Source organism: Purpureocillium takamizusanense, chromosome 3 (genome assembly GCF_022605165.1).
Source record: "Purpureocillium takamizusanense chromosome 3, complete sequence".
In the NCBI taxonomy this organism is placed as follows: domain Eukaryota; kingdom Fungi; phylum Ascomycota; class Sordariomycetes; order Hypocreales; family Ophiocordycipitaceae; genus Purpureocillium; species Purpureocillium takamizusanense.
Window position 1 is genome coordinate 1,229,516 of NC_063070.1, and position 14,674 is coordinate 1,244,189.

At 66.7% G+C, this 14,674-nt stretch overlaps 6 protein-coding genes across 6 annotated transcripts; 1 reads left to right on the forward strand and 5 right to left on the reverse strand.

Annotated features, from left to right (window-relative positions):
- Positions 1-223: 223 nt before the first annotated feature.
- JDV02_003920 (uncharacterized protein) lies at positions 224-3,143 on the reverse strand. The gene is made up of 5 exons (XM_047985092.1): positions 2,343-3,143; positions 2,063-2,280; positions 1,603-1,997; positions 969-1,544; positions 224-885 (listed from the first exon to the last, which is right to left on the reverse strand). The coding sequence occupies exons 1-5, from the start codon at positions 2,950-2,952 to the stop codon at positions 426-428; spliced, it is 2,259 nt and encodes a 752-aa protein (XP_047841069.1). The 5' UTR covers positions 2,953-3,143; the 3' UTR covers positions 224-425.
- Positions 3,144-4,424: 1,281 nt separating this feature from the next.
- On the forward strand, positions 4,425-5,524 carry JDV02_003921 (uncharacterized protein). The gene is made up of 3 exons (XM_047985093.1): positions 4,425-4,825; positions 4,908-5,413; positions 5,466-5,524. Exons 1-3 carry the CDS (start codon positions 4,429-4,431, stop codon positions 5,511-5,513), a joined length of 951 nt encoding a protein of 316 aa, XP_047841070.1. The 5' UTR covers positions 4,425-4,428; the 3' UTR covers positions 5,514-5,524.
- JDV02_003922 (uncharacterized protein) lies at positions 5,203-6,997 on the reverse strand. Its single transcript, XM_047985094.1, has 5 exons — positions 6,770-6,997; positions 6,395-6,701; positions 6,226-6,327; positions 5,939-6,166; positions 5,203-5,871 (listed from the first exon to the last, which is right to left on the reverse strand). Exons 1-5 carry the CDS (start codon positions 6,818-6,820, stop codon positions 5,684-5,686), a joined length of 876 nt encoding a protein of 291 aa, XP_047841071.1. The 5' UTR covers positions 6,821-6,997; the 3' UTR covers positions 5,203-5,683.
- A 262-nt stretch (positions 6,998-7,259) lies between these two features.
- JDV02_003923 (uncharacterized protein) lies at positions 7,260-8,366 on the reverse strand (the record flags this gene model as incomplete). Its single annotated transcript, XM_047985095.1, has 1 exon — positions 7,260-8,366. Exon 1 carries the CDS (start codon positions 8,349-8,351, stop codon positions 7,260-7,262), a length of 1,092 nt encoding a protein of 363 aa, XP_047841072.1. The 5' UTR covers positions 8,352-8,366.
- Positions 8,367-9,939: 1,573 nt separating this feature from the next.
- On the reverse strand, positions 9,940-12,365 carry JDV02_003924 (uncharacterized protein). Its single transcript, XM_047985096.1, has one exon. It carries the CDS (start codon positions 12,148-12,150, stop codon positions 10,240-10,242), a length of 1,911 nt encoding a protein of 636 aa, XP_047841073.1. The 5' UTR covers positions 12,151-12,365; the 3' UTR covers positions 9,940-10,239.
- Positions 12,366-12,557: 192 nt separating this feature from the next.
- JDV02_003925 (uncharacterized protein) lies at positions 12,558-14,512 on the reverse strand. Its single transcript, XM_047985097.1, has one exon. It carries the CDS (start codon positions 14,137-14,139, stop codon positions 12,766-12,768), a length of 1,374 nt encoding a protein of 457 aa, XP_047841074.1. The 5' UTR covers positions 14,140-14,512; the 3' UTR covers positions 12,558-12,765.
- Positions 14,513-14,674: the final 162 nt, after the last annotated feature.

The window sequence follows — 14,674 nt, forward strand, 5'->3', positions numbered from 1 at the left end:
CGTCGGGACTTCGGGAGCAGACTCGAGGATAGGATCCGACATCCGCGTGGAGGTCCGAATTGGGGACGCGGGGCAACGCCCGGCAGACGACAGACACTGTGCCGGCCTACGACTGCTGCGCATCGTATCGTTGGGAATTAAGTGTGTGCACAGGGGTCCGGACATGGCCTGGGATGCAGCGTGCGCAAGCCTCAAGTCGACATCAAGTCAACAACAAGAAGATGGCGTATGAATTCATGGTGCTGTGACTCTGTCCCAATCCAAGCCCTAGAGTGACACTTTAGTGCGCGTGCGCGTGCCCAGGGCATCCCCAACGCCTCGCTACAGCGTGCGCTGTAAATACTTATCAGTACACCGCCGGTGACTGGCAACTTCGAGTACAGCCAGCTGCCGCCGATGAGCAGCAGAGCTACAGTGGCAGCCCGCTACGAAATAAACGGAAAGCTGTCCCACTGCGAAATCTCCAGGCTGTCCCAGCCCAGAAACACCTCGTCGCCCTCCCCCGGCGTGCGGCTCCCGCTCATCCAGCTCAAGCCCTCGTCCACCAGCCCGGGGGCGCAGTCTGCCGGCACCCATTCGACCCCTCCCTCACCGCCGACGCCGCCGCCATCCGCCGCCTCTCCCCCCGCGTCCCCGCCGTCCAGCACAAACAGCCGTGACACGTAGCGGCTGCGCCCCTTGGAGGCAATCGTCTCGCGCTGCTTGGCAATGGCGTTGGCCAGCAGCGTCAGGATCTCGTGGTAGTGCGCCGCCTGCGGGCTCTGCGTCGCCAACAGGTCGAGCACGTCGCGCGCGCCGCCAAACGCCGACTCGATGTCGTAGTCGACGGACCGCTTGGCGAAGATTTCGAAGCCGAGCACCAGGCCGGCCGCGAAGACGAGCGCCCTATTTCATCATTAGCGAGGGCTGCGGTGCAAACGTCGTTGTCAGGGTGGAAGAGAGTTGGGGAGCGGGGAGAGGGGGACTACTTCATGATGCACATGTTGCCGTACAGCAGGTTGGCCTGGCGCGCCTCGACGCACGTCTGGCTCAGAAAGACGGCCGCGTCGAGGCACGCAGACGCCAGGTTGGACTGCGCCAGCCCGCCGCTCGAGGGCGGCGCCGTGAGGGTCGAGATGAGGATCGGGCGCGTGGCCAGCGTGACGGCAAAGTAGTACAGGCACGAGACGTGGACGCTGCCGATGGCGCCTCCTCCGTGACCGCCACCGCTGCCGCCGCCGGACCCCGGGGGTTCCGCGTCGCCGCGGCGGAGAGACGTGCGGCGGACGCACTCCGGTATGGTCCGCGCCCACGCCTCAATCTCCTCGAGGAACTGCTCGACGACGGGCGTCGACAGCTCCTTCTTGTCGTAGAGGGTGTCGACGATGCCGTTGATGATGCACACGATGCGGTGCGACGCGACGAGGCGCCGCATGTCGTCGTCGCCCTGCTGCGCGTCGATGATGGCCACAATGTCCGAGGGGAGGCCCGCCGTGGCCGCCGGCCGCCCGAGGATGGCGTTGGCGAGCATGTCGACGATGCGGAGGCTGAGCCAGACGCGCATCCTGCACACGCGTGAGCGTCAGGAGGGGGGGGAGACCACACCACGCCCGTGAGCCATACCTGAGATTGTCCCTCGCATTGTCCATGCCGGCATACGACTCGCGGCTGTGCAGGCCCAGGGCCACGCCGGCCCGCGTCGCGATGCCCAGGTACATGAAGGCGGCGTTGCGGCGGCACTCGCCCAGCAGGTAGTACGCCATGAGCAGGAAGCAGCGCACCATGTCGACGTCTGGGTCCTCGAGCATGCCCTCAAAGGCGAGGCGCTGCGCCCGGCGAAAGTACTGGGGCCCGACGTCGCGCGCCGTGGCCGCCGACTGGACCTGCGCGCCGATGGCGACGACGAGGTCCAGCGCCGCCCGTCGCTGCGGGCTGCCGGCGGCGGCGCCTCGGCCGTCTGAAGCCGCAAAGGCCTCCTCGAGCTCCCCGGGCGCAAACACGTCGATGAAGCCCTCGGTCTGGTGGCAAAAGAGAGTCAGCGCTCGTGCCATGGCCAAGGGGGAAAAGACGGCGGGAGACGGACCACGGCGCGGTAGCAGCGGGAAAACTCGAGCTTGGACGCCGGGTCGAGCTCGGCCACGGTCGACGGCGCCGGCAGGCTCATGCTGGAGCTCGGGGACTCTTTTTCGAGCATGGTTTCGCTCTGGGCATTGTGGGAGAACTGCGAGGGCCCGATCTGGTCGGCCACCATGCCCCGGACGACCTGTAGGAAGGAGAGGGAGGCCGCGCCGCCAAAGTAGACTGGATCCATGTCAGCACGCAGCCGCTGGGACGGAGGAACAAGGGCAAGGAAGGGCGCGCACCTCGCTCGCCTCGCAGGTTCAGCAGCATGCGGGAGTGGGGGTTGGCGGCGATGGATGCGGTCGCGGGACGGCCCTGCTCCGTCGGGACGACGCGCGCATCACCGGCCGCGGAGACACCCGGGCGGGATCCCGACGCGGGCGACGGCGGCAGCTGCAACGCGTCGCAGCCTCGCGCGGCGGCTGTCCTCGTCGCGGGGCTGGACGACACGAGCGGTGAGGGCGCATCCAGGCGCCGGACCGCAGTCGAGGCCGAGACCGTGGATGGGACCGCCGGCGGTGGGCCTGGGACCGGGACCGGGGCCGAAACGGAGACCGGGGCGGGGGTGGAGGGGATAGCGAGGCTCGGCCGGGAGAGCGCGGCAGCGGCAGCGGCAGCGGGCCGAGCTACGGCGCCGGCGGCGGTCGTCGACGTGCGACGCGATGATGGCACCGGCGGCGGCGGGCGCGAACCGCGGGGCCGGAACGAGATGACGCACTGGCCGGCGATGCCGCGGCGCAGGCAGTGCGCGCAGGGGACGGAGCCGCTGCACTTCTTCTTGGCCTCGCGGCAAAAGTTGCAGGCCTCGGCGGTGCGGCGGCGCTGGCTGGGGAGCAGGCGAGGGCGCGGCATGGCCGTGGGCGGGGGCGTGGGGGGGCAACGGCAACAGTGGCGACGGGCAACGGCGACAGTAGCGACGGGCGACTGCTTGCTACCCGCGGTGGGCGGCGCAATGGACAAGGGGAAGGACGGCAGCAGGGGCGCGAGTGAGGCGAGGTGAGCCGTGAACAGGCGGGCGTGGTGGCATGGGTCGGGTCGGGTTCTGCCCTGAGCATTGACCAGGTTACGATTGCCGCCCAGGACGGGAGGGGCCCCGTCGCCTAATAATCCCTCCAGGCCAGCTGCAGCTGCGGGCAGGGCTGTCGCGTTGCACCCGGGCCCAGGACAGCGGATTACACAGCACGAACGAGCTGCCGTGACGGTCGAGTTTCAACCTCCATGGCGTGCTGCTTCAGCGCTTCCCCGCGTTTCCGCCCACCCCCCGGCTGCCCCGCCTGGCGCCTGAATTCCATGTCAGCGGTCCCCCGCCCGTGGGCGTTGCTGCAGCGCAGAGGTCGCTTCCCCGCACGCCAACGTCGCCAGCAACCCGCCCAGATGCTGCCCCGCGGGTGCGTCGCCGGTGCCTGCACTGCAGGTCAGATCCGAATCATCCGACGCTGACCACACCCTGCTTCCGCGCCTGGCGTCGCACCGTCGCGCGTGGTGGCGTGGGCGACGGCATTCACGGCCGCGCATCCGACAGCCACCCCCCGCGTGGCAGATACTCTCTGTTTTTCACCATCAGGATTTTTCAATTTCTCAGTCTCGCAGCTGGCACCTCGCGACGAATCCTGCGTTTAGCTGCGTCGATGCATCGACAACAACTCCGTGATCGAACGGGTCGTGTCAGAGCTCGAGTCACTGCTGCTTATCGCACATCACATAATGCTGACTGGAGTAGCGAAGCCGCGACAGCGTGCGGGGGCACAGTGTCGATCCGTTTCGGATACCGTCACGCTGACGGTGCTGCGGGCCACCTCCTCCAGCACCTAAGCTCCATGCAGCCACCAGAATCGTCGTCACGACGACTTGCTCCCAGTGCACGAGGTTGCCGGTGTGTCCTTCACGTTGGTGCTCGACTTGCATATCTGGACCTTGGTGGTGCGTGGGCCAGAGGTGCTGCCGGCCCTGCCTCTGAGCGTGGCATGTCCGTCTACCGTGGTCGGATTATACGTGCCCGTATATACAATAATTCGATTGAAGCAACTGATTCGGTACGGCGTGATGCTGATGCTTCACGGCCAGGCCGTATCCCCGAGCGTCAGTCTACGGTATTTTAGCTGTATTGAGATGCCCTAGCTTGGTACAGACTTGCCGTCGGCGGTGCGCAGACGCAGAGCTGTCACTTCGATACAACGTACAGCTGAGCAGATGTTTACATCATCGGTGATGAGCGACGTGGATAGACAGTAACTAGACTGCAGCCCGTTGCTGCCAGCGGGGTCTTGGACCATCGACGTCGGCCTAGTGCTCACTGCTCAGCAGCTTCCCCTCATCAAGACGCGCAGCATGGCCAGACCGCCGTTCGACGCCCTCCCGCTCCGCCGCGACGGCCCGCGCGGCAACGCCTGGGGCCTCTTCGGCGCCGGCGACGAGTGCGGCATGCTCAACCTGCTGACGCCCGAGACGACGCGCGCGGCGGCGGCCGAGATCGTCGACGGGACGCGCGTGCCCACCGACTGGCCGCTCGACAGCATGGCGCCGCCGTGCTTCGGCCGGCGGCCGCTGGCGCACGCCCTCGTGGAGAAGGCGCCGCGCTGCGTCAACGACGACGAGCTCACCCTCAACACGCAGAGCAGCTCCCAGTGGGACGGCTTCCGCCACTTTGGCTTCCAGCGCGAGCGCCTGTTCTTCAACGGCGCGACGCAGCGCGAGCTGAGCACCACGACGGTCAATGGCATCCACGGTGCGTCTTCTCACCTCGCGTCGCTTCCTTCCCCATCCCTTCTCTGGTCGCGACGCGGCCGACTGACGTCTGGCGCGCCCAGCGTGGGTGGACAAGGGCGGCATCGTGGGCCGCGGCGTCCTGCTCGACTACGCGGCGTGGGCCGACGCGCGGGGCATCGCCATCGAGCCCTTCTCGACCGTCTCGATCCCCGTGTCGACGCTGCGGCAGGTGGCCGCCAGCCAGGGCGTCGCGGCGTTCCGGCCCGGCGACATCCTGTTCCTGCGCACGGGCTGGAACCGCGCGTACCGGGCGCTCGACGACGCCGCGCGGCGGGCCCTCGCGGCGCACGAGGTGCCGCCGGCCGTGGGCGTCGAGTCGTCCGAGGCGACGCTGCGCTGGCTCTGGGACGAGTCGTTCGCGGCCGTCGCCGGCGACCAGCCGGCCATGGAGGCGTGGCCGTGCCAGGACCCCGAGCACCGGCTGCACGAGTGGCTGCTGGCGGGCTGGGGCATGCCCATCGGCGAGCTGTTTGACCTCGAGCGGCTGAGCGAAGAGTGCGCCAGGCGGAGGCGGTACACCTTCTTCTTTAGCAGCGTGCCGCTGAATGTAAGTTTCTGCCGCGAGCATGCAGTGGCGGCGCTTGCTGACACGTCACGAGGTTCCGGGAGGAGTGGCCAGTCCGCCCAACGGCGTTGCCATCTTTTGACAGAAACGAGGTTGCTACTTTCTGATGACGGGGCCCGTCCAAAGGCGTTGTTCTTGCATCGAGGGGGCACCCTAGCGGAGCTGCCATGTGACTCTCGTGATATGCGTAATGTGCTTTGTGACACGAGACCACTCTTGTACGCCCACCCACTGTATACTGTCATCCCCGGTCTAGGAAGAAATGCCCGCCTCCTTCTCCAGCTCCTCCCTGCTCGGGCACCACTTGTCCTGCAGCGCCCTGTCCAGGCTGTTGCCGTACACGTCCTTGCTCCACCACTCGCCCCAGCTCGTCAGGAAGATGCGCTCCGGGTCCTCGGGGAAGTCGTCTCGCGTGAGCGCCGCCAGGATGCTCGCCGCGCCTGTCCGTCGTCAGCACACCAAGTTCATCACGCAAGCCGGGCCCGCGGGACGCATGAGGGGACATACCTTCGGGGACCGTCTTGGCGTCGGGCATGTCCATGGACGGCTTGAGGCCGGTGGAGCGCCCGAGGCCCGTGCCGGGGATGAGGCCGGGCGAGACGGCGACGACGCGGCACCGGCCCTCGAGCTGGCGGCGCCACCAGTGCGCGCCGAGCAGCTGCGCAAACTTGCTCTCCGAGTAGATGGCGCGGAAGTGCGCGCCCGACCCGGCGGCGAGGTCCTGCTCCAGCTTGCCTGGGGGTGTCAGCGCGCTGCCCACTGCAATGATCCGGGCGAGTTCAGGTGCCGCTTACTTGGATCGGGGACGTTGCGGACGGCGCCCGAGGAGACGACGACGATGCGCGCGCGCGACGCCACGAGCTTCTCCCGCAGGAGGTGCACGAGGTAGTGTTGGGCTTTGAAGCGTCAGCACAGCTCATCAGAGGCGGAAGCCGGGCGGGCGGGTGGGCGGCGGCGGCGCACAAAAGTGGTTGACGACGGCGGCCTCGCACCAGCGCGAGCCGTGCGGGCCGGGCCCCTCGGCGCCCTTGCTCACGCCCGCGTTGAGCAAGAGGCAGTCGATGGCGTCGACGCTCTCGAGCGCGCGGCCGGCAAAGGCGCGGACGGCGCGCAGGTCGGCGAGGTCGAGGGGCAGCACGGTGAGGGGGTTGGCGGCGCGGTCAAAGACGAGGCGGTCAAAGGCGGCGGCGGTGGCGGCGGTGTCGCGCGCGCCGAGGACGATGCGGTACGGCTGGGCCTGCTCGAGGAGCTGCTTGACGGCCTCGAAGCCCTGGGGAGCCGGTTAGCTCGGTGCTGAGTTGGTGGTGAAGCATTTGAAAGGCGGGGGGGGGGGGCTACCAGTCCAGAGGAGACGCCGGTGGCGACGATTGTCTTTGCGAGGGTGGCCATGATGGATCGCGGGGAGGGGAGATGTCGTGGTCGTCGAGCTCACTGGCAGGATTACAATGAGCAGCCTGGCTTTATGGATGTGATCGGGCAGGTGAGGTTGGATGAGGCGCGTTGGCAGCGAGGCCATGAAGTCATCGAGACAGGCCTCTGAGTGAACGCGGCAGTTGAGGCGCTGGGCCACCTGTGGACGTCTTCCAGTGGAAGACCCCCGGAGGCACCACCGGCTTTAGCGGACTTGTAAGCTCCGGCCGTGGCTGATTACCAATTGAGCGGAATGCATCATACGCTCACCAGCATCGCTGATTTTCAATCGCCGCCACGGACACGCGGTCAGCCTCGTCATAGGCACTCGGCCGTGCTGATCTGCGTTGGTACCTGCTGCGAGTACGAAGTGTACGGGCATCATCCTCAGCGTCTGACTACCTCCCGTCGGGTGGCTTCAGACACCACCTCCGAGCCGGCCCACCCCCGCGGCATCTAGCTCCAGCGGGCCCACCCCCTCCAGCGCCCGGGCCAGCTGCCGCCGCACCAGCCCCTCGGGCGAGTCGTCCCCCGCGTTGAGCACCGCGTCCAGCCGCTCCACGGCCTCGCACCGCGCGACCCGCAGCCCCCTCCGCACGGCCGCCGGGTTGCGCCCCGCCCCGGCGCCGACCCGCGCCGCCGCCGCCGCCCCGAGGGAGATGGCCAGCCCGCCGACGTCGGTCCCCGGGTGCGCCGCCGCGCGCGCGTCGCTCCAGTCGATGACGCCGCCGAGCCGGCCCGTGGCGGCGTCGATGAAGATGTGCTCGCCCTTGAGGTCTGCGTGCGACAGCACCTCCTCCTCCTCCTCCTCCTCCTCCACTCCCTCCGTATCCCCCGACAATGACATTCCCGCGGGCGGTTCCATGTCCGCATCCGCCGCCGCGAGGTACCCCTCAAAGTCGACGCCGGCGAGCGCGCCGAGCTGGTTCCTGTCCCGCAGCCTGCGCCACGCCTGCGCCGCGGTGCCCGTGAGCTCGCGGTCGCGCCGCTCGTCCGCGGGCGGGTACCCGAGCCGCTCCGCCGCGTCCCGCACCGGCCGGCGCCCCAGCACGGCCAGCAGCGCCGCGAGCCCGCGCTCCGTCTCCGCCGTGACCGCGCCCGGCGGCGCCTCCTCCACCGACACGCCCGCCGCCCTGCGACACAGCGCGTACGCCCACCGCCTCTGCCCGCCGCTGCCCTGATGCGTCGCCGTCGTCGTGATGGAGGTGCCGAGGGCAAGAATCTCCGGGATGGCGTCCCGCACTTGGGGGGGCGCGTGCGCTGCTTCGGCCTCGGCGCGCAGCACGTCGAGCAGCGCCTTTTCCCGACGCAGCGCCTCCAGTCCGTCGTCGTCGTCGTCGTCGTCGCCGTCGTGTACCACCGGGACGCGCAGAACCATGTCGTCGTTGACGAACCAGACGATGTGCTCGCTGCCCTCGGTGCTGCGGCGCGCGCGCGCGGGCTGCGACACGGGGAGCGATGCGAGCAGCCGCGCCGCGTCGGCGTCGGAGACGCGCAGCTGGTCGGACATGGTGAGGACCCGACCCCGGGATGTGGGCGATTTGCGTTTACGTCTTGCCCAGCGCTCTGGCAGCACCGCAAGGTTAAATAGTCCAGCGTTGCACCGTCTGCCTGCCTGCCTGCCTGCTGCGCAGCGCCTGTTGACTCAGTCGGCGAGTCGCCGCGTAAGACGGGACAAGGGCCCGACGCGAGACACGAAAGGCATCATCAGCACTGCAGCTCTCCATTTTCCCCCATCATCTGATTTATTCACCGGCACTGCTCTGCGAGCATCTTCGTCACTATAACGATGGGTGGGTTCCATGTCATGGCATCGTGCGGACCCATGTCTCTCGAGCAGATTGAGCCCTGCCATTGAGCGCAGCAGCCGCGTTGAAACTGTGGTTCCATTCTAGTTTCAAGATGAGAGCATCGTTTGTGCGGCCAAAACATTCCTGTCTCGTCCGGACAATACTCATTCCGAATATGTGAAGAAGAAAAAATTTATTGCAAAACTTTTCTCCCGGCAGATATCTAGAATCCTTTCCCCCATCCCATCGTCGAAAAGCACTGCCAATCAATCCGGAACCGGAACCGAATTAGCTATAATGCAAGCATTCCTCGTAACACTTGTCGCGCCAGCAGATACAGGAATTCTGTACGCAGTTACGACAATCACGACAAAGCTTTCTGGCTTTGTCGTTGGTAGATCTGGCGTCACACTGTGTAATATCGTGAGCCGCATATTGGGCGTCAATGCAGGCTGTATTGGTGAACTTTTCGTAGCATCCTTCTATGCAATGGGAACTACCCTGGCTGCAAAGGTCCCGACAATGATTGCAGAGTTTAGACGCACACAGCCCCGGAGGACGTGGGTGGGGGTCTTGTGGTGAAGCCGATACAGCCAAGGCGAAAAGAGCGAGAGCAGTGACGACTTTGGCCATTGATTCGGTGAGTGATGTGCCTGTGCAAAATCAATCAGCTTCGAGGCTCCCCTGCCGACTTGGAGCTGTAGTATCTTACGTCTGATGGATGCTCGTGTATTCGAGTTTGCAAACAGTATTTATCCCTAGGTTCGTTGTATGATATAACGGGGGAGACGGTCCCCTTTTATGGCTAGCCTTGACCATAGGAACTGAGTGATATACCCGGTCCGGTCCGAGGGAACTGACCCCGAAAGCCCATTCCCAAAGCTCTCGAGCGCAAGGAATGCTGTATAATAGCTGTATTCCTTATTAAGCTACTCTAAATCTACGATCGAAAGTGTTGAGCCATATGATGCTAGATGCGTCGCAGTATGATATAACCAAAATGTCACGGTCGCAAGTGTCATGTCAAGGCGGCAATGAGACTGCACGTAACTTTCCCGTGTGGCGGGGTACAAGGTCTGGTGCTGCTGCGCAGGCGACTCAGAAGCTCGGACCTGCAAGCTTCAGGGTTGAATGAACAAGACCTTGCGTTTAGATCAATTGACCAAGACTGACTGCACTCTTACCTGAGTACCCGTGAGAGCCGTGTACGTGACGGCGTACGGTTCGGAAATGGTGCGGGAGTTTTCTACCGGTCTTGACGGGGAACCTTGCGAGCTAACTTACTGGCCTAGTGTTTAGATGTCGACACCCAAGTTTATCCGCGACGCAAAGCATGCCTATGACTAAGAGAGTGCGTGCTTGTATAGAGTTGGAAGACTAATCTTGGTAATCGGGATATAGTTATCCAATAGTCATACTACGCCCTCGCTTCATTCCTTCCTGTCCGTCCCCGTGTGTCTGTTTAGAGCGGCAGCCCGGAACACGTCATGGATACGCGCCCGTCGCCATGCATCATGGTGCCATACCATCTCGACCTGCAGAAATGCCGAAGCCGACGATAGACACCTCCGTCTATGGATTCTTCAGCGCGCCCCGCATCGGGGTTTATCACCACCGCCAGCGAGCCCACGTCGAGCTCCTCGCGAGCGCCAGCTGCGCCGCTCGCACATCCGCCTCCCCGCCGCCGCCGCCGCCGCCTCTCCTCGCATGAACCCCCCCGGCCACCACCTCCTCGGGCCGCTCAAAGTACCGTCCGTCGGGGTCGCAGCGCACGTCCTCGGCGGGCAGCGTGCCGTCGAAGAGGTACGCGCGCACGTGGTTCACGGCGCAGCGCGACGGCATGGCCAGCGAGCAGTGGCCGTAGGCGCGGACCTCGACGAGGCGGGCGCCGTCAAAGGCGTCGCGCGCGACCCGGGCGGAGCGCAGCGGGCAGACGGGGTCGTACGTGGTGGACAGCACGAGCAGCGGGTGGGCGGTGCGGATGCGGGTGCGGCGTTGCGGGCGGAAGGCGTGCGTGCGCGGCAGCGGCCACTGCTGGCGCGCGTGGTTGATGCGGTTGTGCGAGACGGCAAAGGCGTGCGTCGCGTAAAAGGGCAGCAGTACGGCGTTGAGGGCCTCGCGCCCGCGCACGGCGCCAAAGTGCGCGGGCCCGACGCGCCCGTCGTTGAGCTCGACCAGGTCGGTGGCCTCGCCCACGGGCCGGAACGCCGGCGGCTCGCCGCGCCCGTAGGCGAGGAACGCCTCGGTCGCGTTGTCGGCCGGCGTCGTCGGCGACGTCATCATGGCCGCGAGCCGGTCCGCCAGCTGCGCCCACCCGCTCGGCGCGTACATGTGCCGCCACACGCCCGACAGCCACATGGCCTTGTGGTCGAGCACGCCGTACGTGGAGGCGTTGACGTAGACGGGGAGGGGGTCGGTCCTGAGGCGCTCGAGGAAGGCCATGACCTTGGCCCGGAGCGCGACGGCTGCGGGGGCAGGCCCGGATTCGAACCCGGAGTGGGGGTTGGACCCGGACCCGGACCCGGACCCGGACCCGGACCCGGACCCGGAGCCCCCGCCGCTACCGCCGGCCAGCGGCGACAGCGCGCACCGGGCGCCCGCCTTGACGCACTCGTCAAAGAAGCCGTCGAGCACGCGCTGCGAGTCGGTAAAGTCGGCCAGCAGCAGCGGCGCCTCGTACCACTCAAACAAATCGGCCACGCCGTCGACGATGACGCGCGCGCACCGCTCGGGGAACAGCTGCGCGTACGTCTGCCCCAGCAGGCTGCCGTAGCTCAGCCCCCAGTAGACCATGTCGCGCTGGCCCACGGCGTCGAGGATCGAGTTCATGTCGGCGGCCGTCTGCGGCGTGTTGACGTAGCGGCCGTGCTCGCCCATGGCGTCGGCGCACGCGCGCACGTAGTTTGTCGTCCAGGCGTAGCGCCGGGGGCTCTCGCGCGCCGCGTCGTCGCCGTCGTTGGGGTTGGCCATGGCCTCGCGCGTCGCCTGGTCCGGGTAGCAGCTGGCGAGCGGGCGCGACGAGTTGACCCCCCGCGGGTCAAACGACAGGATGTGGAAGCGCTCGTCGACGAGCGCGCTGAGCTCCGGCCCGTCCCCGTACATGAGCGCGAACCCGGACCCGCCGGGCCCCCCCGGGTTCATGACGAGGTTGCGCGTCGCGTTGTTGCGCCCGCGCAGCCGCACCAGCGGGATGTGGAAGCTCTTGCCGCCCTCGTTGTTGCTGCTGTTGAACTGGTCCATGGGCACGTCGATGGCGCTGCACTCGAGGCCGCGCCCGCGCACCGTCCCGCACGGCCGCCACTTGATGCGCTCGCCCGGGTACGAGAGCAGCAGGCCGCCGTCGCCGCCGCCGTCGTGCCGCTTCGCGAGGCATTGCGGCACGACGCCCGAGACGAGGTGGAACGCGAGCCAGCAGACGGCGAGGGCGACGGCGCCGGCCTGGACGAGCCTCCTCGCCGCCAGTCGAGCGGGCCATGGGGGCCGAGCGGGCCGTCGCGGGGGCTGATGCTTCTCGTCCATGCCGAGGCAAGACGACGTAGATGCGAGGGCGCTTGGCTGTCTAATGAATGCGATTGCGCGCTGCTGTTGTTGCCCTGGCTCTCGCAGTCTTCACTCTCCAGCCTCGAGCCGTGCCGTCGAGAATCCGAAGCCGAGCACCGGCCGCGCTCTTTATGGCACGGCAGCATCCCATCCGCAGAGGATTGCGTTGCAGAGCTGCCTGCCGCGTGTCGTTTGTTCTGCATGGATCACGACGCCCTCTGAACCGCAGCCGCAGCGGGACCGACCAAGCCTAGGCGGTACAAGCCGCGGCTCTCGTACCCGGCCTGCGCGTGAGGCTCCCCCAGGTCGATGCCAAGGGACGGCCACGTGCGCCGACCGCATTCGCTTGCAGGTCACGCATGCATGATGCGCAGGACAACAACATCACAGTCTTGGTTCTACACAATCCAGTCTTGGTTCTACTCAACATCAGTCTCGGTGCTCACATCACAGTCTTGATTGATACGCACGACGGCGCAACGCTATCATTAGAGTACTCGAGATGCTCATGTCTCGTATGCATCGTACATGCAGGCCCGGGCTGTGGAGAAGCAAATGAAAGGAAAAAAGGCTGGTGGAGAATGGAAAAAGGCCTCACGCCTTGCCCTCAAAGACCTTGCCGTTGACGTGGTTGACCAGCTCGCGCACCGGCTCGAGGTGGTCGCGGCCGGCGCCAAAGTCCATGCCCTTGCGCATGACGCGGCGGTAGTTGCGGCCCGGGCTCACCTTGCCGAGCACGTAGCCGCGGCGCGTCTCGACGCGGTCGGGCACGGGGATGCTGCGGCCGACAATGGCCTCCATGCCCTGCCAGGCGAACGTGATGGCCTCCTTGGCGTCGGCGGGCACGCCGGCCTCGTCGAGCATGACGATGCGCGCGTCGGGAAAGGCGCGCGCCAGGTAGTCGGTGATGTTTGGGTTCTTGGCGCCGCCGCCGCACATGAAGATCTCGGCGAGCGGGCCGTACTGCGTGGGCATGTAGCGGCGGTAGTGCTCGACGATGGCCTGGGCGGTGATGCGGGTGATGGTGGCGACGACGTCGTCGGGCGACAGGCCGCGCTGCTCGCCGCGGGCGATGAGCTCGTGGGCCACGGTGTCGCGGAAGACCTCGCGGCCCGTCGTCTTGGGGGGGTCGCGGGCGAAGTAGGGGTGGGTGGCGAGGAACTCGTCGACCATGGCCTGGTCGACGGTGCCGGCGCGGCCCATGGCGCCGTCGCGGTCGAACTCGCGCTCGCCGCCGGTGAAGTGGCGGACGGCGGCGTCGATGAAGACGTTGCCGGGCCCCGTGTCAAAGTCGAAAAAGGCGTCGCTGAGGGCGCCGTCGGGCCCGTCGGGGGGGATGAAGCAGACGTTGGCGATGCCGCCAATGTTCTGGCAGGCGCGCAGGCGGGTGGGGTGGTGCAGGACGAGGGAGTCGAAGAAGGCGATGAGGGGCGCGCCCTGGCGGCCGGCGGCCTGGTCCGAGACGCGGAAGTCGGTGACGGTGGTGATGCCGGTGCGGGCGGCGATGAAGCAGCCCTCGGCCATGGTCAGGGCGGAGCGCACCTGGCCGGGCTCGGGCAGGCTGAGCAGCCAGATGGTCTGGCCGTGGGAGCCGATGGCGTCGATGGACGCGCGGTCGACGCCGTGCTTGGCGCAGAAGGCGTCGACGGCATCGGCAAACGTGTGGCCCAGCAGCACGTTGACCTCGGACAGCTCCTCGGGCGTCGTCGAGTTGTGCAAGATCATCTTCATGACGCGCCGCTTGATGGTCTGCTCGAGCGGCACCTCGTCGTACGCGAGCAGCTCAAAGTGCATCGGCGCCTCGGGCGACGCCTGCCGGAACCGGCACAGCGCGCAGTCGATGCCGTCCATGGAGGTGCCCGAGTTGAGGCCGAGCACCGTGAGGTCGAGCGCCGCGCCGCCGCCGGAGTCGCCGTCAGGGGGTGCCTGCGCCGCCGCGGCCGCTGGGTCGTGGTCGATGGAGCCCATGGCGGCGAGGGCGTCGTCGCTGCAGGGCGGTTGCTCACGCGCGAGGTGGGAGGGGATTGGTGCTCGCGCGGTCAAGGAGGTGACGAGAGGCAAGATTTGTACAAAGGCGGAGAGGCCAGAATCCTGTGTGGTGTTTTCCGCCGAGGTGCTCGCGCCAGGAAGGAGCGAAAGGAGCGAGCTACGAGCCTGGCGTCAGATATAAGGGCGAGACAAGGGGCCAAGGGCGACTCAATCCAGAGCCATTGGGATCGCCCGCGTGATCAATCAATTCCTGTGGAGGGCCCGCGGCTGTTCTCTGCGGCCAGCGTCCTTTTTTCTTGCCGTCGCAAAGGAAAAAACCCAAATGCGTTTCGTGGTTGAGCATCGTCGCCACAAAGACCGGTAGTTTCGGTCCGGCTGGCAATGGGAGGACAAGACGAAGCAGCTTGGGCATCAACGCCTAAACGCCTGAGTGGCACGGCGAACGCAGTACTGCGCTCGGGCAGGTCACGGGAGCGTGCTCGCCACTGCCACTGCCCAGACACAGAGCCAGCGA